The sequence below is a fragment of the Barbus barbus genome (genome assembly GCF_936440315.1).
Source record: "Barbus barbus genome assembly, chromosome: 41".
NCBI lineage: Eukaryota > Metazoa > Chordata > Actinopteri > Cypriniformes > Cyprinidae > Barbus > Barbus barbus.
The window spans coordinates 511370-536907 of record NC_136719.1 but is presented as its reverse complement, the minus strand read 5'-3'; the positions used below and the strand labels follow the sequence as shown (position 1 = coordinate 536907).

Here is a 25538-nt window from a genome sequence, read left to right as displayed (position 1 = left end):
TTGTTGTTTCCTCAATTTGAAGGATAACAATTTTAATGATTTCCCGACTATTTCATAGTGTCTTGGTTTTAAGAACAGAAGTTTCTTTTGTAATTCTTTAGAATATATTTCTTTTATTTCTTTATAAACCCAGTCCGCGGCGGAAGCTTCCCGAGATGTCGAAGGGGATGGTGCCACCATCGCGTCGAGCTATAGGTGCCCACAAGCCCGGAAATGGGCTTCCAACAGCGCTGAAAAGTGTTCCCCGTCGTCCAAGCCCTTCATCTGAGATTATGTCCAGCTCTCCTTCGTCTCCGGTGGTTCCGCCCAGCTCTCCTTCATCTCCGCTGGCACCATCCAGCTCCGCGCCTCCCGAGCGCCCCATTGAATCCGCGCTGCAAGAGCGCCCTCAAGTGTCTGCGCTGCAAGAGCGCCCTCAAGTGTCCACGCTGCAAGAGCGTCCTCAAGTGTCCGCGCTGCAAGAGCGCCCTCAAGTGTCCGCGCTGCAAGAGCGCCCTCCTGTGTCTCCGCTGGTCCCGTCCAGCTCTCCTTCGTCTCTGCTGGTTCTGTCCAGCTCCGCGCCTCCTGTGCGCCCTCAAATGTCTGCGCTGCAAGAGCGCCCTCAAGTGTCCGCACTACCAGAACGCCCTCCTGTGTCTCCGCTGGTCCCGTCCAGCTCTCCTTCGTCTCCGCTGGTCCTGTCCAGCTCAGTGCCTCCCGAGCGCCCTCCAGTGTCCGCTCCTCCCGAGCGCCCTCCAGTGTCCGCTCCTCCAGAGCGCCCCCAAGAGCCCGCTCCTCCAGAGTGCTCCCAAGAGCCCGCTCCTCCAGAGTGCTCCACAGAGCCTGCTCCTCCAATGGTGCCCCTAGAGGGGAACATTCCCAAAGAAATTTTGGGGGGGGGACCACAAAGCTCCCTGGTCCACCATGGCCATCTAAAGGATCCCGGACTGGAGCAGGTTCCTGAGTGGACTCTTGAGAGCTTCCAGACTGGAGCGGGTCCTGGAGTGGAGCAGCTTCTGAGGCATTCTCCTGAGCCAACAAAGGAGGAAAGCATAAGTGGGGCCAGCAAAGCAGAGAGCTTAGGTGGGGCAAAGAGTTCGGTTGGAGCCGGCAGAGCAACGAACATGGGTGGAGCCGGCAGGGCAAGGATCATGGGTGAGACCAGGGCTGCGTTCCAGTCTATTTTTTTATGCCCTTCACTCGCAAACTTCCCTCCATCTCGTTTACTAGGATGTATGTTATTGATTACGTTTGCATGAGTGCCCACTTCTGGCAGAACCCTTAGAATGGGCTGAACTGGAACATCCTAAACCCTTGATCACTTAGAATCCTCTATGGAGTTGGATTATTTTTCAAATTTTTACCCTTATTAATTTGTTTGGTGCAGCATTCTAAATGTATATAGGCATGTTTGGGCTGTTATAAATGTAAAAATAATAATATATATTTATTATAGAGGTGTTTGGGGTGGGGATAAATTAAATGCGATCTGCGATGACATCATAATCACTTTTCATTGTGGTCTGTGGAGTGGCCTGAAGTGTGCATATGAAGCAGACTCGCTCCCTCGGTCAAAATCGAGGGGTCGAGGGTCTGTCCATGTAAACATTACCCTGCCCTGCAACATCAAGCCCTGCCCCCAGCACCCCCCAGATAAAATATGTTCCCACAGCTTTGTTTATAGGTGGGGTCTCAGAGATCCCAAACAGAACATAAGGGTAACGCTCACCCAAAATATTTTTTTCAGCTACCCACGTCAGTTATTAATTATGATCAAATACTTGTGTATTTTATATTATTGATCAATATGTGAATCCGCTGACCATGCTATACATGACACGAGTTGTGGTCTCATTGGCAAAAATAAATTTAGATGAGATTATATCAGATTAGATAGAATTGCATTGATCCCAGATTGATTCCACTCATGTATGTCACGGACTTCCGAAGCTTTGTATGGTCACATGCTTTTTCAAACCATCCTCTGCTCTGCGATTGGTCAGATATGGTGGAGAAAACAAGTCCAACCACCAGATGTTGCTAATGTGCATTGTATTAAAAGCTTTGCGTAATGAAGCACAATTTCGGCACAATTTCACGAAAGCCACAGACGCTTCAGAAAGCCTCGATTTCCCATCACTAAACAAAAGACTAAGTGAGCATGGTATTTATCAGGGTGAGCTAATAGCTAAATGACAAATTACTGAGGGTAATGAAACAATCATCAGTGCAAGGTGTGATGGGAACTGAAGTCCAAAACAAACCAACAATGATCCAGAAGAGTGCCCTCTGGTGGCTGTCATAGGCACACCAGCTGTGGCACTTCCAGCCTACACTATGGATCAGCAGGTCCCTGCTCCTGTCCGACTCAGAAAGGACTAATCTGGTAAGCAGAGGGCCACTGCCTATTAAGGAAAACTTCACATTCCCTAAAAAACCTGATGGCCGAAGCTTCCACTACCACTACATATACAGTTAGTAAATTAATAGAAAATAAAAAATAAAAAATCAAGCGAAGCTGGCTCACTTATTCAAAAACAAATGAGGCGGTCTACTGCTTCTGCGGCAAGTTGTTCTCCAAGAAGAATATAGGCATATTACTGTAACAGCATGAAAATTGCTTTGATCACTGCAACAATATGGTGAAATGGATGGATTTTGCACTCCGTCTCTCAAAGTGGAAAACTATTGATGAGGCTGAAATGGCCCTCTTGGAGGCAGAAAAGGTCACATGCTTCATTGTGCTTCATTACGCAAAGCTTTTAATACAATGCACATTAGCAACATCTGGTGGTTGGACTTGTTTTCTCCACCATATCTGACCAATCGCAGAGCAGAGGATGGTTTGAAAAAGCATGTGACCATACAAAGCTTCGGAAGTCCGTGACATACATGAGTGGAATCAATCTGGGATCAATGCAATTCTATCTAATCTGATATAATCTCATCTAAATTAATTTGTGCCAATGAGACCACAACTCGTGTCATGTATAGCATGGTCAGCGGATTCTTGTGTGTGCGCATGCGCTGATTTGTGACTGCATGTTTTGAGTTTGAGCTCCGTCAAGTTGATTCTTTATCGTCTATTTTCTATCTTAAAAACAATTTTATAGACTATCGTTTTCGTTTCTATAACGTGTGAATATATCCACTATAGCATTCTAAAACAAAACCAATCAGAGCGCCTTGTTATCACTAGTTTTATTTAGATTTCTCGAGTCTGCTATTAGCTTATAGCCCGTTAGCATCGGCAGCGTGGCTTCCGCTAATCTCGCTTAGATTGCTAATACTCTATTCATACACATTACCATTGTTTCACTCTTACTTGCTTAAATGGCAGATTTGTGTCTACCTTTGAGTGCAGGTGAGGACACGTTCGAGCTGCATTCGGTGCAGCTGGAGCTGGAAGCCGTGGAGAAGCAGATCCGCGACCTGGTGGAGAAGCAGGCTCAGCTGAGAGAGCGGAGAGCCGCGCTGGAAACATCCCGGGCTGACGCTCACAAGTCCGGGGTAAGTATACAGCACGCTGCTAACACTCCCACCACCTCTACTCCGTGTGTTTCTCTGCAAAGACCCTGTGCACCCAGGACGCGATCTTCCCAGATGTCCTTCACTCCGGCGCCGGGACGCCACGGACCCTGGGTGTGCCATCAGTGGAAGACGCAAGCCAAGCCCCGGGCGACGACCTCGCCGCTTCCAGTCTTCGAGATCTCCACCCGGAACCGCTTCGCTCCCCTCCGCGAGACGGAATGCGACGCTGTGAACGTCGGAGACTCCATCGTCCGGCACGTCCGTGCTTCGTTAGCTGAAGGTAAAGTGCACACTCACTGTTTCCCCGGTGCTCGTGTTCTCGATGTTTCTGCGCATATACCAGCGATCCTGAAGGGCGATGAGAGCATCGGTGCTGTCGTGCTGCACATGGGGGTTAACGACACCAAGCTGCGGCAGACGGAGACACTGAAGAGGGACTTCAGGAGCCTGATCGAGACTGTACACAGCACATCGCCCGCAACGACGATCATCGTGTCAGGACCGCTTCCCACGTATCGACGAGGAAGCGAAAGGTTCAGTAGACTGTTTGCTTTAAACGAATGGTTATTGTCATGGTGTAAAGAACAGAAACTGCTCTTTGTTAATAACTGGAATCTTTTCTGGGAGCGTCCTAGGCTTTTCCGTGCTGATGGCCTGCACCCCAGCAGAGTCGGAGCGGAACTCCTGTCGGACAACATCTCCAGGACGCTACGCTCCATCTGACTAGTAAGCCAACTCTCAAATAACTGCTATGATGACTTTTGTTCTACCCACTTAAATGATAGAAGTACTTGTGTTGTCCAATCTATACAGACTGTGTCTGTTCCCCGAATAGCGAGGTCAAAATATAAATTTAATGCAGGATCTAGAAAAAATCTGATCGTGATTAAACCAGAAAAACGCAAAATAAATGAACAAAAACAATTTTTAAAGCTTGGGCTCCTAAATATTAGATCACTCGCACCCAAAGCAGTTATTGTAAATGAAATGATCACAGATAATAAATTTGATGTACTCTGCCTGACTGAAACCTGGCTGAAACCAAATGAATATTTTGGCCTAAATGAGTCTACTCCACCGAGCTACTGTTATAAACATGAGCTCCATCAGACTGGTCGTGGCGGCGGTGTTGCAACAATATATAGTGATATTCTCAATGTTACTCAGAAAACAGGATACAGGAGGTTTAACTCATTCAAAATACTTCTGCTCAATGTTACACTGTTAGATATGCAGAAGAAATCTCTCCTATCTCTTGCTCTGGCTACTGTGTATAGACTGCCAGGGCCATATACAGATTTCCTAAAAGAATTTGCAGATTTCCTCTCAGATCTACTAGTTAATGTTGATAAAGTGCTAATCGGAGATTTTAACATTCATGTTGATAATACATGACCTAATAAACTCTTTTGGAGTCAAGCAAAACGTCACCGGGCCCACTCATCGTTTTAATCATACGCTAGATTTAATTATATCGCATGGAATTTTACCGATATATATATCGTACCTCAAAGTGATGATGTTACTGATAATTTCCTTGTATCGTGCATGCTGCGTATTACTGATATTAATTATATGGCTCCGCGTTATCGTCCGGGCAGAACTATTGTTCCAGCCACCAAAGACAGATTCACAAATAACCTGTCTGATTTATCTCAACTGCTCTGTGTACCCATAAATACACATGAACTAGACGAAATGACTAGCAACATGGGCACTATCTTCTCTAACACATTAGAAGCTGTTGCCCCCCTCAAATTGAAAAAGGTTAGAGAAAAACATACTGCGCCATGGTACGACAGTTATACCCATTCTCTCAAGAAAGAAACTCGTAATCAAATGGAGAAAAACTAAATTGAAAGTTTTTAGAATTGCGTGGAAAAACAGTTATGTCCAGCTATAGACAGGCTCTAAAAGCTGCCAGGGTAGAGCATATCCGCAAACTCATAGATAATAACCAAAACAATCCAAGGTTCTTATTTAGCACAGTGGCTAGATTAACAAATAAACAGACACCCCACCCCCGATCTAAATATTCCCTCACAGTTTAATAGTAATGACTTTATGAATTTCTTTACTGATAAAATAGATAAAATCAGAAATACAATATCAAATGTAGATTCTACTGCGTCTAGTATTTCAGCTTCATTCATCGCACCCAAAGAAAAACTGCAGTGCTTTATAACTATAGGACAGGAAGAGCTAAATAAACTTATTAGTGCATCTAAACCAACAACGTGTTTATTAGATCCTGTACCCACTAAACTACTGAAAGAGTTGTTACCTGTAGCAGAAGAACCGCTTCTCAATATTATTAACTCATCGTTATATTTAGGTCACGTCCCAAAACCATTCAAGCTGGCGGTTATTAAGCCTCTTATTAAGAAACCACAACTAGATTCTAATGACCTGGCAAATTACAGACCCATTTCAAATCTTCCGTTTATGTCTAAAATTTTAGAAAAAGTTGTGCTGCTCAATTGTGCTCCTTTTTGCAAAAAAATTATCTCTATGAAGAATTTCAGTCAGGTTTCAGGCCTCACCATAGCACAGAAACTGCACTTGTTAAAATTACAAATGACTTGCTTCTTGCTTCAGACCAAGGCTGCATCTCATTGCTAGTATTACTTGATCTTAGTGCTGCGTTTGACACTATAGACCATGATATACTCATAGATCAATTACAAAACTATACTGGTATTCAAGGGCAGGCTTTAAGATGGTTTAGATCCTACCTGTCCGATCGCTACCACTTTGTTCATTTAAAAGGAGAGTCATCACAATTATCACCAGTAAAGTATGGAGTACCACAAGGATCTGTCCTAGGTCCTCTGCTATTTTCAATATACATGTTGCCTCTTGGTAATATTATTAGAAAATACGGGATTAGTTTTCATTGTTATGCTGATGATACTCAACTATATATCTCAACAAGACCAGATTAAACTTCTAAACTAAGATAATAGATTGTGTAAAAAATGTAAAAGATTGGATGACCAATAATTTCCTCCTATTAAATTCAGATAAGACAGAGATATTACTTATTGGACCAAAAAACCGTACACAGAATCTCGTGGATTACAATTTGCAACTAGATGGATGCACTGTCACATCCTCTAAAGTCAAAAATCTGGGTGTAATATTAGACAGCAACTTGACCTTTGAAAATCATATTTCCCATGTTACAAAAACAGCATTCTTCCATCTTAGAAACATTGTCAAGCTTCGAAACATGCTACCTGTTTCTGATGCAGAAAAGCTAGTTCATGCAATCATTACCTCTAGACTGGACTATTGTAATGCACTGCTAGCTGCTTGTCCTGCATCTTCAATAAACAAGCTACAGATAGTCCAAAATGCAGCGGCTAGAGTTCTTACCAGATCAAGAAAATATTTACATTTACATTTATTCATTTAGCTGACGCTTTTATCCAAAGCGACTTACAATTGCTATACATGTCAGAGGTCGCACGCCTCTGGAGCAACTAGGGGTTAAGTGTCTTGCTCAGGGACACATTGGTGTCTCACAGTGGATTCGAACCCGGGTCTCTCACACCAAAGGCATGTGTCTTATCCACTGCACCATCACCACCCCCGAAATATGATCATATTACCCCAATTTTACAGTCTCTGCGCTGGCTACCTATTAAGTTCCTATCATTTACAAAATATTATTACTTGCCTATAAGGCCCTAAATGGTTTAGCTCCTGCGTACCTAACTTGTCTTCTACCACGCTACAATCCAACCCGCTCCCTAAGGTCGCAAAACTCTGGACTTTTGGTAGTACCTAGGATAGCAAAGTCCACTAAAGGAGGTAGAGCTTTTTCACATTTGGCTCCCAAACTCTGGAATAGCCTTCCTGATAACATTCGGGGTTCAGACACACTCTCTCTGTTTAAATCTAGATTAAAGACACATCTCTTTAGCCAAGCATTCACATAATGCATCTTATAATCTTGTACTGCAGTTATATCTGATCAAATGTACATTATTATTATTCTTTAGCTTGGGTTGAACAAATCATTTTTGCTTAGATGGAACAGCAGCTACGCTAATTATGTCTCTATTTGTTTCTCTGTTGATTATCATCCCGTGGTAACTAGGAATTACAGAAGCTTCAGTCTGGATCCAACCCTTAAATGATCTGAGATGACCGAACACCTGAGAAAAGATGATGCCAACCCCTCAGAGGATGCCAACGCTCAGACAACATACAGAATTACCAAATTTTGCCATAAATCAAATATATTAAGGTTCTGCAATATATAAATATATTGTGGAAACTTAAATTCCTGTAGAGCTGCTTTGCAACGATTTGTATCGTAAAAAGCGCTGTACAAATAAACTTGAATTGAATTGAATTGAAAAAAAATAATTGGAGAGATGTTCTCACACCCTTAATCAGTATTATTCAGTCCTTGGCAGAAAGAAATCTGGCACTCAGGCGATCTGTTGATACATTACATCAGGAAAACAATGGGAACTTTTTGAAAGAAGTGGAACTGATTTCTAAATTTGATCCTGTTTTGAGAGATCACGTGAGATGAACTGTCAGTGGAGCACAGCATATCACATACTTGGGGAAAACTATCCAAAATGAGCTGATAAGCTGTGTCAGTGAAAAAATAATGGACAAAATGGTTGCAGAAATCAAAGATTCAAAATATTATGCCATAATATTGGATTGCACCCAAGATGTTAGTTACCAAGAACAGATGTCTGTTATTGTTTTGGCAAAACACCAGAGATAAAATAACACTTCTTGGGATTTCTCATAGCTCCTGAATCTGCTGGTCTAAGCTTGTCTACACTAATTCTTAAAAGTCTTGAAGAGTTGAACATCCCTTTCCAGGACTGTAGGGGACAATCTTATGACAATGGTGCAAACATGAAGGGCTGAAATAAAGGTGTGCAGGCTAGGCTGTTAGCCAAAAATCCATGTGCCTTGTGGAGCACATACCTTAAAGCACATGTCAAACTCAAGGCCCGCGGGCCATTTCCGGCCCGCAGCGAGAGCATATGATTGTCTTAAAATAAAAATCTATGCAGCTTTATATCGTAAATTGTGAAAGTGCATATCAACACCACAAGTTTCTATTTGGCGTTCTATTTATACGCAGAAATGGACTTTGGTGTGCATATGATACGAAATGGTTAGGATTAGGGGTGTGGAGTTTTTCCGTTGATGATGACTGCGTGGAAGGCTCAAAGGAATAAAGTGGACCTCATCAAGTGCTCCACCGACGGAAAAACATGATATTCTCCATTCTCGAATTAAAAAAAAGATTGTAGCTTTCAGACACAACTTTCTTCTCGTTTTAATAGTTCGTTCCAATAGTTTTATGGAGTTATTTTAATGACAAATGTACAGAGCGCATTATATAGCCTATCTCTCTGCTCGCAGCTGGATTCATTCATTCTCACAGAAAACGGACACGCTTTCTATCGGTCAGACATTACATGCGTGCACTCAAAAATGATCGTTAATATAGTTAATAAACGCAACCTGGAGTGTGGGCATCCACTGGGAGAAACATACATTGGCGCATATGCCAACTAATGTAAATCAGTATTTACATAGCATTACAGTAGTAGTCTAAATGTATCTGTTTCGTACGAGTCCCACATTGTGCCACAAAATCACATCTAGTGTCCTGCAACAGATCTATAGGGTGGTCACCCTAGCGCAGAGTAATAAAATAACAGGCTAATTACTAATTTGAATCAGTAAAGTTTTAACGAAAACGATACAAAATGGAAAGAAAAAGAAGATCCTTTTTTGCGATCAGATCAACCGGTAAACTCCTGGAAAATCTAAGGATCCAGTAAGGGAATGCATTCAAACTGTAAGTTCAAAACAGTGCTAATGCACAGAAAACACTGCCGATATCATCAGAGATGGCGGAGATAGTACTCACGTACAGATGTCAGTAAAAAAAAACAAAAAAACAAACAAACAAAATCTGCAAGCTATTTGGCTTAAAAGCACGAGTGTTTTATACTGGATGCTGGTTGAAGGTGTTTTCAATTATGCAGTAGCAGTGTTGGGGAGTAACTAGTTACATGTAACGGAATTACGTAATTTAATTACAAAATAAAAATAATTGCAATTAGTTACAGTTACTAAGAAAAAATGTGTAATTAAATTACAGTGACTTATGAAAATGTTAAGGATTACAAAGGGGGTTACATCTGATTTTTTCACACACACTCCCACATACAGATTTAATTGATTTCTTTCATAAATTGCAGTGACTGCTCTAAAATATGAAACACTAATGTTTCAGAAGTTTATAACATGCTTATCCGATAACTTATATTTCCTATATGGGTTTATGTATATGCTTTATTTTTTTTTAAGATTAACTTTTTTTCTAAGGCATTCTTAGATTCCAGTGTTTCCTGTCATAGCTATGCAAAGATTTCAAAAAGAGTATCATAGCTATTAAACTATTTCTTGTTATGATTTTAAATCTGTATTTAACCTCAGAATGACTTTAAAGTAAGTCTGATTTTGTGGAGGCTGTGCTTCAAAGGGGACATCGGATGCCCATTTTCTACAAGTTGGTATGATTCTTTAGGGTCTTCTCGAAATGGTCTCAGTGGTCGTGAAAAACAACATCCTTTTTACCTTGTCAAAAACAGCTCTGTTCACAGACACTCGTTTCGGTGCATATCTCTTTACATGCTAATGAGCTCTGCTCACCACACCCCTCTGTTCTGTGGAAGAGCAAACGCGATTCGCAAACAATCATAAAAATGATGCATGATGCTGCTTCGAAACAGTGTATCATGAAAAGTGCTATACAAATAAATCTGAATTGAATTGCAAACAATTATTAATGATTTATTTATAATTGTTTGCAATTCAATTCAGATTTATTTGTATAGCACTTTTCATGATACACTGTTTCGAAGCAGCATCACAGAAAATTAACATTTCTACATTACATTTAGTTGTTTATAGCACTTTTAATAAAAATACAAAAATTTGCACAAGTCAATCTGCGATGCCAAACAGGAACACAGCAGGACGCCAAAAGACCACTAAATGAGCTACCTTGACGTGACTGATCCAGATTTACTAAACCACTGACTACTGTGCAGTGCTGGGAAGGTTTCTTTGCAAATGTAACAGGTTACAGATTACAAGTTACCCTACTTGAAATGTAATAAGTAATGTAACTTTTCAATTACTTTATTAAAGTAATGTAACTGATTACATTTACTTTTTGATTACTTTTCTAAATTTCTAATGTTTCCAACTGTTAATCATTTTCAGACATGTAAACCAGGCAGGGTTAACCTTACAATATTCACATATACATTCACTGCAAATTATGAAAATTAAAAAGTACTTTTTTTAGTACTTTAGTTTGTATTTATTTATTTTTGGGTGGGGGAGTGGGGGTTGAGTACCACCCCTTTTTTTTTTCTACAAGCATTGATTGCGTATCATATGCACGCCAAACACGTGTGTATCATATGCACACCAAAGTCAATTTCTGCGTATAAATTGCATGCCAAATAGAAACAGAAAATTGTGCTATATACATACACTTTCATGAGACTGGGCTCATTTGTTTTTTTAAATGCCATATCTGTCACACGTTCTTAGCATAGACTGACGGAAAATTAAAAGTTGCGATTTTCTGTGCTGATATGGCTAGGAACTATACTCTCATTCAGGTGCAATAATCAAGGAACTTTGCTGCCGTATCATGGGTGCAGCAGGCGCAAGGATATTACGCAGTGCCTGAAAGTAGTCCCCAGCTAGGTAACTAGTTATGATATAGCTGGGGACTATTTTCATCGCAACTTTTCATTTTCCATCAGTCTTAGTACACGATGTAACTACAGAAGAGTCAAGTTTTAAATAGGAAAAATATTGAAACTCTTTGGTCATTTTTGAGCGAGATGCTAACGGTCTAATCAGATTCAATGATGTATGCTAAGCTGCACTAAAAGAGCTACCGCCAGACCCAGAGATTGGCTGAATGGATTCAAAAACAGTAAAACTCAACTGTTTAACTCTTAGGGAGTTGGAAAATGAGCCTATTTTCGAAAATAGTGGAGTGTTCCTTTAAATCTAATGGGTTCAGATGCTACTAAAGGATGCCACTTGTTTTTTTTGGAAATGTGGAAAAACTTTACAGACTCTTCTCAGGGTCTCCTCAAAGATAGATCATCTTGCAGAAGAATGTGGATGTCACACAAGTCCTGGAGTGGAACGCGATGGGAGAGCTGAGTTAACAATATTGAACCAATACGCTACCAAGCAGGCAAGGTGAGAGAAGCTTTGTTGGAAGTCAGGGAGCAGACTACAGACTCCACAGTGAAAGTTGAGACCCACTCTCTTGCTGAAGAAACTGGCTCATTTAAATTTCAAATTTGCTGTGTCATCTGGTTTGACATTCTCTGTAGAATTAACACCACAAGCAAGCACCTTCAGTCAACCAACACCTCAAAAAGGCATCCTATATGATAAAATAACCTGCTAGAAAACCACTTAAGTTTACTGGTGTTCGTTTGCTCTTCAGCTTCACCTGGCTCAAACATTATTGACTATGAATGATTTGAAAATCATATTCCTTTCTTGAAGATTAATTATTAAACATCTAGCAGTTTTTTTTCTCGTAATATTTTCTTTAACCTTATGTTTTATTCAAGCATAATTGTTTAATTGGTATAATGATTATTGCATAACTCCTCCTTCAAGTACTCGTTTAATTGAACACCGGAAAACACTTCCGGTGTCCTTGTAAACCAGATGGCTTAAAACCTAAGTTTAGGTGTAGGGTTAGGGTAAGGGGATAGAAAATACAGTTCGTACAGTATAAAAACCATTACGCGTGTGGGGAGTCCCCATAAACCACATATACAAACGTGTGTGTGTGTGTGTGAGTAACCCTATATTATAATAAAACTTGATTTTATTAAGCTTGGTTCTGAACATACTCAGCTGGAACTCACCGCCTTCATAATAGTGTTGTGATGACTCGTCAAAGGATCTCTCATAACTCTGCTCCCCATAGGAAGCCTGCTGATAGGAATACTCTCCATGTCCTGTTGAAAAAAAGACATAATAGTACACACCTACAGGGAAAAAAAGGAACAAAGGGCCCTCGCTGCTCGCAGACATTCAGACAACTGTTTGCACATAAACAAATTCAGCTGAATTACAAAAAGACCAGCACACTGTTATTTTTCATGTAATTTAAACATTATGTAAATGAAACGTGTGATTGTTCATTGTGTTTATATAAAAGTTGTTGATATTTGCTGTGTTTTTGCCTGATGAAGACTGCTTGTGGTTCATGAAACTACATTAACGTTTTTTAGAAGCAAATATATAAATAAAATAGTGTGCCGGGCGTTTTGCATTTCAACTAAGCTTTCTCTTGACCAAGCACCTGTTTAACAGATTTTTTGGATGTGTGCATCCTACTTTGAATTGACATACAAACTCACACAAAAGAAAACAGAAGCCTCAAACGACCAATCTGTTAGCCCAGCAACAACAAAGCGAGGAAGGAAAGCCAAATCTGAAATTTCAGCACACCAAAAAAAAAAAAAAAAAAAAGATTTGCAGGCAATGAAGACACTCTTATGTAACTTAAGCTTGTTCTCAAGTCTGTTTGAGTCATATTTTTATGGGGAAAAAAATATATTACAGACAAAGACATGACTGGAAGATTCAGAGATAAACGTTAAGTAGAAACAGGGTTGTGATGTGATATGAAATGAATGAATGAATGAAGAAAATTTCTGGATGAGAGCTTGGTTACCATCTGAGCAATTCTGTTGGCTAACAGGCTCACTGGAGCTCTGAATGTGTCCATACTGCTCTCCGTAGAACTCCTCCTGGCCAATGTACTGCGGGGCTGATCCTGTAAGACAGGCGACAGCAGGGTTGGTTAAGCAGCCGATCTGACAGCAGCTTCAGAAGAATAGACTGGGGAGGTTTTGGGCTTTTCTGAAGGGAGAGAAAGTGCTCTAGCTGTCTGTGTCTGTTGTGAGCTAAATATATATTGCAGCCAATGCAGCAGGCAAAAGATATGACTTTGACGGGTGAGCAGGGTACGCTGGCGCGCTCTGGCTGCCGCTCCTCTCTCCGTTATGATGCGGTGTGCTTTCTTCATGTTTGACGGGAGATTGCTTTTCTTGGTGTTGGCCTGGTTGCTTTCTATCGGCTCTGTGGACTCACAGATAGGCTTATGGGAGCTGGTGCAGATGAGGCTTTATTGAACATGGCCTTACAGTACACCTCTCGCCAGCTCTTATCCCTGAAGCGGAATTACTATCTGTCGGGGGACACCTACGACTACTGTGACAGGGCTGGATTACTGCGGCCCAAGCGGTATATTCATCGGGGCACAGGACGAAGCTACGTCTCTTCCTCGTCGTCCTCCATCCCAGTTTTGAATTTCTGTGATGCGGTGTCTGCTGCAAGCCCTTTAAAAGCTGCGCTGCTTAACGCGTGCTCTGTGAACAACAAAGCTTTATTGCTGGCAGATTTTATCATGGACAAGAAGCTGGACTTGTTTTTCATTACGGAAACATGGCATAAACAGGACGATGGTTTTCTTTTTAATCAGCTGACTCCAGCGGGCTTTGGACTCATTGACGTTTCACGAACTACAGGTAGAGGTGGTGGTATTATAGTTGTTTACAAACTGCAATACAAGATTCACCCTGTGTCCGTTCCTCCTTTTAAAACTTTTGAATGTCTTGTTTTAAATGTGTCTGATACTCACTCTGCTCTCCATTCTGCTATGGTCACTATCTATCGACCTCCTAAACTGAATAAGGACTTTCTGTCTGAGTTTGCTGATCTTCTTTCTATACTGTCTGTCAGATTTAAGAGAATTTTGATTCTGGGTGATTTTAACATACATGTAGATCAGAAAGCCTGTCTCTTGGCCAAGGATTTTCTATCACTCTTGGACTGTTTGAATTTTTCTCAGTTTGTAAATATCCCCACTCACTGTAAAGGACACACGTTAGATTTAATTATTGCAAATGACTCATCTCTTTCTAATCTCTCTGTTGTGGATGCTGGACTTTCTGATCATCTAGCTATCTTCTTTAATATTGAGACATTTCATTCTAGTAGAGAGACTAAACGAACTATTTCATTCCGTAAATGGCAATCAATTGATCATGCTACCTTTGCAAACTCGATTGTCTCTTCTTTAGTTGACATGTCTTCTGCTCCTCTTGAGGAAAACATTTCAGTATTTAATAATGTCCTTACAGCCAACTTGGACATCTTTGCACCCATAAAAACACGTAAAGTTTAATTTGCACAGTCAGCCCCCTGGTATAATGGTGATTTGCGTATACAGAAGGCTGTGTGCCGGAAATTAGAGCGAAAATGGCGTCACTCTGGTTTAAATGTGTTCCACCAGGCCTGGAAAGATTGCTTGTCAAACTACAGAGTTGCCATTGAAACTGCAAGATCTGCCTATTTCTCAAACATTATTGATAATAATCAAAGCAATCCCAGGAAGCTCTTTCATACAATTAATAGTCTGCTTAAAGCAGATAGTGTCAGTTCTCTGACTTCATCTGACTGGCTGTGTAATGAGTTTCTCAAATCTTTCAGTGAAAAAATTTACAATATTCGCACAAATATCCACACCTTGCAGTCTGCCGATCTTACAGTTAATACTGTTAAATACAGTTAATAGGTTCTCTGGCATTCCTTTATCCAAATTTACTTTATTACAACCTGAGATGCTCTGCAACCAGGTTTCTAGTATGAAAGCTACCACTTGCATACTTGATCCCATGCCTGGTAGCCTGTTTAAATCCTGCTTTGGTCCTTTATGTCCCTCAGTTCTTGCTATAATAAATGACTCTTTATCATTTGGGGAGGTGCCAGCAGCACTTAAAACTGCTGCGGTTACTCCCGTTTTAAAAAAGCAAAATTCTGATGTGAAAAATCTGTCAAATTATCGCCCAATCTCAAATCTCTCATTTCTGTCTAAAATCTTGAAGGGTGTGGTTGCAGCCCAATTAAACAAACACTTTATTGAAAATAAATTATTTGAGCCCCATCAATCAGGATTTCGAAAATTACACAGCACTGAGACTGCGTTGGTGAAAGTCGCTAATGACTTACTAATTGCCTCCGACTCCACGTCCATTCTCATTCTCTTGGATCTCAGTTCAGCCTTCGACACTATTGACCATGCACTGTTACTCAATCGCCTCGAACATGTATTTGGCTTGTCTGAGACTGTTCTTGACTGGTTCAAGTCCTATTTCACTGACCGCAGTCAATTTGTTTTTATGGGTGGTTATAGGTCCAAATTTGGCTCTCTTTATACGGGTGTTCCACAAGGGTCAGTCTTGGGTCCCCTACTCTTTAGTATGTACATCTATCCACTTGGTCAATTACTACAATCTCTCAACCTTAACTATCACTTTTATGCTGATGATACACAGATTTATATACACACTAGACCGGGTCAGCAAGTGAACGTTGGGCATCTTTCTAACTGTATTGCTGAGATAAAGACTTGGATGTCCAATAATTTTCTGTCTTTAAAAGGCTCAAAAACAGAAGTTATGCTCCCTGGATCTCCACATCAACTACGAAAGGTTGGGTCTCCTACTCTGTCTGTTGATGGTGTTGCACTGGAGTTTAAGACCAAATTAAAAAATCTGGGTGTCATATTTGACGCCACAACTGTATTCTGGACAAAAGGCTCAAATGACAGTAAGACATCATTTTATCACCTCAGAAATATAGCACAGCTTCGTCCTATGTTGTCCTTTTTGGTACCTGAGAAGTTGACTACTGCAATGGTCTTCTAGCTGGAGTATCTAAATCATCTTTGGATAAATTGCAGTATCTTCAAAATTCAGCTGCTAGAGTACTGTCTGGGGTCAGGGCCAGACACTGGCTACCTGTTAGGTACCGTATTGATTTTAAAATCCTTATGCTGGCCTATAAATCTCTGCACAATCTGGCACCTCAGTATTTGACTGATTTATTAATCCCTTACACACCACGTCGTAATCTGCGCTCCTCTCAGAGTGGTCTTTTGGTCGTTCCGAAGACACGGCTTCATACGTGGGGTGACCGAGCATTTTCTGTCTATGCTCCTAAGCTCTGGAATTCTCTCCCGGTCGACATCAGGGAAGCAAATACATTAGTGTCTTTTAAATCTCTTCTTAAAACATTTTATTTTAGGATTGCTTTTACATGATCTTAATTTCATGCGTTTATTCTTTTTTTTTGTATTTACATTGTGTTATTCCTTTGTTGTTATGCTTGTCTGTAAAGCGCTTTGAGAAAGCTACTTTTAAAGGCGCTATACAAAATAAATATATTATTATTATTATTATTATATTTTGAGATATTTCTAAATTCAAGATGAGTGTGTTGTCAGTGTTCTTGAAACAAATAAGTCTGGATGCAAGTACTTAATAAGACCTATGTGTAAACAAGAAAACTTAATTTAGATCAATATAAAAATGATGCCAAAGTCATAGTAACCCCATCACTCCAATCAAAGAGAAAACAACAACAACAAAAACAAGGGGGAATGATATGAAATGCATATTCATGATCTGTGCTTTTTATGTTGCAATAAATCAATTCGGTTTTTTTTTTTTTTTTTTTTTATTATTATTAGTATTACTATTATGTCTTTAATAAATAAATTATTACATGTATGGATCTATGGAGTACTAGTGGTAGTGTGCAGAAACTCCAGATATCACTACATCCATAATGTACTACTAATTTTCCATATAGCTAAAGCTGTAAAGCCAACTCCTTGTTACAAATATGGTAGAACCATCACTTCTACCACAAAAGACTACTTTATAAATAATCTTCCTGACTTATCTCAATTCTTCAGCATATCCAATAACTCAGAACAACTTGATGATGTAACAGAAACTACTGACTCTCACTTTTCTAGCACTTTAGATACGGTTGCTCCTTTACGCTTAAGGAAGATTAAGGAAAAGAGTCCAACACCGTGGTATAATGAGCACACTCGGGCCCTAAAGAGAGCAGGTGGAGAAAAACAAAATTAGAGGTATTTCGTATTGCTTGGTGGGAAAGTACCCTATCCTACAGAAAAGCATTAACCCTCTGAGCCCGACAAACGCGAATACGCGTTTTGGGGCAGATTTTCTTGATAAGGCAGAAATGAGCTTGAATTACTCTGCCATTTTTGATCGTTCAGATAAGAGCAATACACCATTCGAATCTGTAAGGGGTCTTCTTTTATTTGTATTCACTCAAAATAACAACTAAACTTTGTGCTTTTGAAGAATAAAGAAAACAAACAGGGTGCGCTCTCTGTCTTCTCCGTCTCCGCGATCTGTTTTCAGAAATGCGTCACTAAAATGAAGTGTAACTCGGCGAATACTCAACACACAGACATGAGAGTTATATCTATAATAAGCCTGAAGTGTCTTCTTTCAAATGAAGTAAGTCATATCGAAAACAAATATTCTGTGATGAAGTAATCCGTATGAAACCAACACAATGTTCAGTCTGTCCGTCTAACTCATTATTTTTAATGAGATCCCGCCCCCTCGCGTTCACATGTAAATAACCACGTGACCCGCGCGCGCGGAGCATAAACAAAGCGTCAGTGAAGAGTTCATCGCTGCTACTGTTACTTTCTGGAAGAAGACGTGCTGAGTAAAGGCTGGATTTCCCTCAAAATCGATCTGATGAGTAAGTAATGTTTATGTTCTGCATTAGTTAACGTGTTATTGTGACATAAACTTGAACACATTACTAGTTGGGTTGTTCCCAAACTACAACACGATGAATGCTACGCATCTAAGAATGTTTAGACCATGTCGAAAGTTCTCCAGGTCCCCAAAACACCCTCAGGGCCCAGAGGGTTAAAAACTGCTAGATCTGCTTACTTTACGTCTCTTTTAGAAGAAAACAAACACAACCCCAAGTATTTATTTAATAGAGTGGCTAAATTAACAAAAAATATAACATCAGCAGGTGCAGACATTACCCAGCAGCGCAGTAGTAATGACTTTATGAACTACTTTACTTCCAAGATCGAAACTATTAGAGATAAAATTGCAACCATGCAGCTGTCAGCCACAGTATCTCATTAGATAGTGCACTATAGATCCCCTGAGGAACAATTCCACTCATTCTCTTCTATTGGAAATTAGGAATTGTATAAACTTGTTAAATCATCTAAACCAACAACCTGTATTTTAGACCCTGTTCCATCTAAGCTCCTAAAAGAGGTGCTTCCAGAAGTAATAGATTCTCTTCTGAATATTAATTCATCATTGTTATTAGGATATGTCCCAAAAACCTTCAAACTGGCTGTTATTAAGCCTCTCATTAAAAAAACACAACTTGACCACAAATAATTAATTAATTACAGACCGATCTCGAATCTCCCTTTTCTGTCAAAGATATTAGAAAAGGTAGTATCATCACAACTATGTTCCTTCTTAGAGAAAAATTATATATGTGAGGATTTCCAGTCAGGTTTTAGACCATATCATAGTACGGAGACTGCTCTCATTAGAGTTAGAAACGACCTGCTTTTATCATCTGATCGTGGTTGTATCTCTCTATTAATGCTACTGGATCTTAGTGCCGCGTTTGACACTATTGACCACAACATTCTTTTAAATAGACTAGAAAATTACTTTGACATTAGAGGAAGTGCACTGGCATGGTTCAAATCGTACTTATCTGACCGCCATCAATTTGTGGCAGTAAATGAAGAGGTATCATACCAATCACAAGCGCAGTATGGAGTACCTCAAGGCTCAGTACTAGGGCCATTACTTTTCACGCTTTACATGTTACCCTTGGGAGATATCATTAGGAAACATGGTGTTAGCTTTCACTCTTATGCCGATGGTACCCAGCTCTATATTTCTTCGCGACCTGATGAAACTTACCAATTTGCAAAACTAACAGAATGTATAGTTGATACTGGATGACTAGCAATTTCTTACTGCTAAATTCTAAAAAAACAGAGGTGTTAATTATTGGACCAAAAACCTTTGCATGTAATAACCTAGATCACTGTCTAATACTTGATGGCTGCTCTGTAAATTCTTCGTCATCAGTTAGGAATAGGGTTGTAACAATATACCCATTTGACGGTCTATCGTGGTTTGAACGTACACTGTTATCATACCATAAACATTTGCATAATTACGGTAAAAAAAAAAATGTATGAAAAAAAATAATAATCTCACCCGTGCATATGCAATTTATTTCGGCTGCTTCGGCTGCTTCCCCCGCCGAATTTTTTTTTTAAAATTTGCAGTATGGGAATACTCTGGATATAAAAAAAAAAAAAACAGGAACGTGGGGTTGTCCTTGAGGACGAATCCAATTTGCAAAAAATGTGGACGCAAAGTGGCTGCAAAAGGAGGCAATACATCCAACATGTTCGCTCATATTTGCAGACATCATCCCTCCGTGCAGATAAAGGTATGTCGCATTTATAACAAGTTATAAGGCCGTATAATTTCCGTGATGCAGAGAGAATCCCGGTGCAATCGTGAACATGGGATTTACAGTATAACGTTAACGAGCCGGTCACTTAAAATGCACAATCTGATTGATGGATAAATCAAAAGTAGATTTTATCTACTACATACTGAAGTATGCATGCATGACACTAATGGTGTTTTCAGCGTCTACATAAACATGACCATCAGCAGAGCTGTTCTGAGAGAAAACCAGTTTTATTTGAGAAAAACCATTGTCAAATACACTAAACTCAAGGGTCTGCTACAACCCGTCAAAATAAAAGTTCAATTTAACTCGAAGTCTTGACAAAAATAAATTAGCATTGTACAATGTACTTAAAAGTTATGACTACAATAATAATATTCTTTATAATAATTAATTTATACATTATTTTTTAAGGAATATCATGTTTGTCCATGTTTTAACTTAGAATACCTCTGTTGTGCAGCACTTTGCCAAAAATAAAAGTTGTTCAATTTTCATTTGATAACATTTTAAAACATTAATTAAAATGTTAATGTGTGATATAGATATACATAAGGCTTATGGCTTTATTTTATTTATTTAGTTATTTAGCAGACATACATATATATATATATATATATATATATATATATATATATATATATATATATATATATATATATATTTATTTTATTTTTTTAAATAAAAAGACATATAGAATAGATAAAATAAAATTAGAATAGAGAGAGCTAGAGATGGAACAGATTAGTTTTTAGCCGTTTCTTAAAGATGGGTAAGGATTCGGCTGCTCGGATTGAGTTGGGCAGGTCATTCCACCAGATGGGAACAGTTAATGAAAAAGTCAGTGAAAGTGTTTTTGTGTGTCTTTGGGATGGCACAATAATGCGTTGTTCACTTGAAGAATGCAAGCTTCTAGAAGGCACATAAGTCTGAAGTAATGAATTTAGGTAAAGGGGTGCAGAGCCAGTGGTGGTTCTGTAGACAAACATTAATGCCTTGAATTTAATGCGAGCAGCTATTGGTAGCCAGTGCAAATTAATGAACAGTGGCGAGACGTGCGTTCTTTTCGGCTCATTAAAGATTAATCTTGCAGCGGCATTTTGGATTAATTTAGAGGTTTAATAGAATTAGCTGGAAGACCTGCCAAGAGAGCATTGCAATAGTCAAGTCTGGACAGAACAAGAGCCTGAACAAGGAGTTGTGTTGCATGTTTCGAGAGAAAGGGACTGATCTTCTTAATATTGTATAATGCAAATCTGCAGGGTCGGGCAGTTTTAGCAATGTGGTCTGAGAAATTCAGCTTATCAATCAATCACAACTCCAAGGTTTCTGGCTGTTTTTGAAGGAGTTATGGTAGATGAGCCTAACTGGAAGGTGAGATTGTAATGAAGCGATGGGTTAGCTGAAACTACAAGCAGTTCTGTCTTAGCTAGGTTGAGTTGAAGGTGATGGTCCATCATCCAGCAAGAAATGTCTGTTAGACACGCTGAGATGCGAGCAGCTATCGTCGGATCATCAGGATGGAATGAGAGGTAGAGTTGAGTTTCATCAGCATAGCAGTGATATGAAAAGCCATGTTTCTGAATGACAGAACCTAGTGATGCCATGTAGACAGAAAAGAGAAGTGGTACAAGAACTGAGCCCTGAGGCACCCCAGTAGCTAGATGTTGCGACTTGGATACCTCACCTCTCTAAGATACTTTGAAGGACCTATCAGAGAGGTAAGATTCAAACCACTGGAGTGCGGTTCCTGAGATGCCCTTTCTCAATAGGGTTGACAAGAGGATCTGATGGTTGACCGTATCAAAAGCAGCAAACAGATCCAGCAAGATAAGTAATGAAGATTTGGAAGCTGCTCTTGCAAGTCTTAGGGCTTCAACAACAGAAAGCAAGGCAGTTTCGCTTGAATGTTCACTTCTGAAGCCAAATTGGTTACTGTCCAGGAGGTTGTTCTGTGTGAGAAAAACAGAGACTTGGTTGAACAACTCGTTCAAGTGTTTTTGCAATGAAAGGAAGAAGGGAAACTGGTCTATAGTTCCCTAAAAGAGTTGGGTTAAGAGTGTTTTTTTAAGAAGTGAAGTTATACGAGCCTGTTTAAATTTTGAGGGAAAAATTCCAGTGTGAAGGGATGTGTTAACGATGTGAGTGAGTGCAGGTACAGTGAAGGAGAAATGGCTTGAAGGAGATGAGATGGAATAGGATCAAGCGGACAGGTAGTAGGATGACTGGAAAGGATGAGTTTAGAGACTTCTGCCTGAGAGAGTGGAGAGAAGGATGTGAATGTGATGAGTGTATGTTTGCTGATAAGATGTGTTTGATAGATTGTGGTGTGGAAAATTGTGCAGTGAGGTTTGTAATTTTATTAATGAAGAATGTGGCAACGTTGTCAGCTGTTAGAGATGAAGGAGTGGGAGGAATTATTTTGTAATGTTTTTTTTGTTTTTGTTTTTTTTTCCTCAGAAGGGAGGCTTACTTTCATTAAAATGATTTCAAGTTTGTTGCAATAAAGGATTTGTTCACTCAAATAACTTATTCTTATTCTTTTAAGAGTCATTGTTACTGATAAGAATTATTGTTTAACATATACAGTGAAACCGTGATATTTTCTGAGACGATTATCATACCGTGAAAATCTCATACCGTTACAACCCTAGTTAGGAACCTAGGCGTACTTTTTGATAGCAATCTTTCCTTCGAAAAACATGTTTCTAGCATTTGTAAAATTGCATTTTTCCATCTTAAAAATATATCTAAATTATGACCTATGCTCTTGTAACACGGCAAAAATTGTCAGTATAACACTGTTATATCACTCTGAATAGATAGAGGGCTAGGTTCGACTCTTGGGAGGATAAAAATGAAATTTGGGCCAAATGGTATGAAGCAGCTAACAGCCAGCACATTTATTGCACATATAACAAAAAAACAAATAATAGAAGAACAAATTAGTATTTTGCTGTATTGTCTCATATTATATATTTAGTCCAGGTTGTGCATAACAGGTCCGAGGAAGCAAAGAAAGAGAAGAAGAAAAAAGAAAATGTCCAAAAGTCCTCCTGGTTCCTTTGCAAGTTGGTGTGTGTGTAATGTAAGATGAATGTATGCACAAGGCCTTGTTTTATCCTACTACCCGGGTAGTGTGTGTATGAAGTAACAGCTTAGCTGTAATTGAAAAGAATCCCACGATGCTACGACAAACTACGGTACGACATTGAATTTAAGTATAGAACAGTGTAAAACTCTAGGGGGTTACACTCTCAATGTCAAATGCAGTAACATTAATTCATGCATTCATGACCTCGAGGATAGATTATTGTAATGCTTTATTGGGTGGTTGCTCTGCACGTTTAATAAACAAACTCCAGCTGGTTAAAAATGCAGCAGCTAGAGTTCTTACTAGAACCAGGAAGTATGACCACATTAGCCCGGTTCTGTCAACACTGCACTGGCTCCCTATTACATATCGTATACATTTTAAGATCTTGCTAATTACCTATAAAGCCCTGAATGGTTTGGCACCTCAGTATTTGAGTGAGCTCTTATCACATTATAGTCCTCCACGTCCGCTGCGATCTCAAAACTCTGGACATTTGATAATACCTAGAATATCAAAATCGACTGCGGGCGGAGATCCTTTTCCTATTTAGCTCCCAAACTCTGGAACAATCTACCTAACACTGTTCGGGAAGCAGACACACTCTGTCAGTTTAAATCTAGATTAAAGACCCATCTCTTTAACCTGGTTTACACATAATACACTATCACATTTCTATAATTCAAATTCATTAAAGGATTGTTAGGCTGCATTAATTAGGTCAACTGGAACTGGGAACACTTCCCAAAACACCTGATATACTTGTTACATTGTTAGAAGAATGGCATCTACGCTAATATCAGTCTGTTTCTGTCTTATTCTGAGGTCACCGTAGCCACCCAGATCCAGACTGTATCCAGATCAGATGGTGGATCAGCACCTAGAGATGACCTCTACAGCCAGGACACCTAGATGAGCCCCAGAGACTGACCCCCAGTGAAGACCCTGTCTCCAAGACAGCCATCAGAACAAGACCACAGGAACCAGATGAGTCCTTTGCACAATCTGATTCTGCTTTAGTCTAGATTTAAACTGCTGATTTTGTCTGGCCAGAGGAGAATAAAACTATTTCGACAAACTATTTCCCCATCTAAATACTGTAAAGCTGATATAAAGACACCTTTGACATGCTGCTTTGACACAATTTGCATTGTTAAAAGAGCTATACAAATAATATTGACTTGACTTTGTCCGTAGGGTAATGAGGAGGGCATGTTTTACCTCAGGAATAGCAATTGAGCCAGAGTAGGCGAAGGGTAAGCTTTGAGGCCACAGTGACACCTTGTGGTGCCCAAATGAAATACAAGAAGTGTCGCCTACATGACGTGCCTGTTGATATTGTGTGATGAATGACTTACATGGGCAGTATGGCCAAAATTTTATATCACGGGTCAGTGGCAACTACAGACAGTGCAGCCGCCCGAAGTGACTATGTTAATATACATATACATATAAATATTAATAATACATTATAATTAGTGCCGAGATTCTTCACAGGATTGAATAAATACATACATTTGCATGTTTACCTCGTGTGCTTTGATAGTCTAGTGGTAGAACTTCTGTCAAACATTTTAGAGGGCTAATGTTCGAATACACCCTTATATAGATTTTTATTTTATTTTTTTTCATTAAAACCAAAAATGTTCGTCAGTGATTGTATATCAAGAGCAGGGACACGTTTGTGTGCATTTTGTTTTGGTTTTGTGCTTTTACCAGAACGAAGCGCTCGATCGTCTGTGATAACAGAACTGATAACAGCGGCAACAAGCACCAGATAGCAAAATTTGTCTGGCCCACCTCTGGGCCACAACCTTGCTTCACTTCTGGCCCAATTCTGGCTGGGTCCCCAGCCCAACACTGGCCCACACACTGAAAACAGACACAAACTATTTCCTCTGGCCCAGATGCGGCCCACACCCTGTAAAATGACTCTTATTTATTGATGTGGCCCAGATATGGCCCACATACTGTAGTGACTTCTATTATTTTATGTGGCCCAGATCTGGCCCAGACACTTCAAGCCAGATCCGGCTGGGTCTCGGCTTGGTCCTCGGGCCAAATGTGGCCCAGAAACTTCCAAATCTAATTCATCAGTGAAACACAAATACAACCATTTAAAAACATTAAAAAGGCTTTAATTATAAAATTACCAAATACTTCAATATAAATATATATTAACAATGAACAAATGCACTACAGTATAAACATTAACACACAATTTAAACCCCAAAGTAACAAGTAAATTATATTTACTGTATATTATATATATATATATATATATATATATATATATATATATATATATATAAAACATTGTCATAATTCAGTTCAGTTCTTATCAAATGGCATCAGTGCAGTCAAGTCAATAATATTGCTGAATATTAAGTATCTTCAACTAAGCAAGACAAAAGGCAGTGACAAGGAACCCAAACCCAAA

General features: G+C 39.6%; 1 protein-coding gene across 1 annotated transcript in view; it reads right to left on the bottom strand.

The window, feature by feature from the left end:
* Nucleotides 1-25538, bottom strand: part of LOC306860470 (calcium-responsive transactivator-like) — a gene marked incomplete at both ends in the record, with an annotated part of 95566 nt that overhangs the window by 20094 nt on the left and 49934 nt on the right. The window contains 2 exons of the mRNA XM_079402204.1: nt 12471-12578; nt 13301-13402. Coding sequence (XP_079258330.1) covers nt 12471-12578; nt 13301-13402 — 210 coding nt within the window. The remainder of the gene's footprint in view (nt 1-12470; nt 12579-13300; nt 13403-25538) is intronic.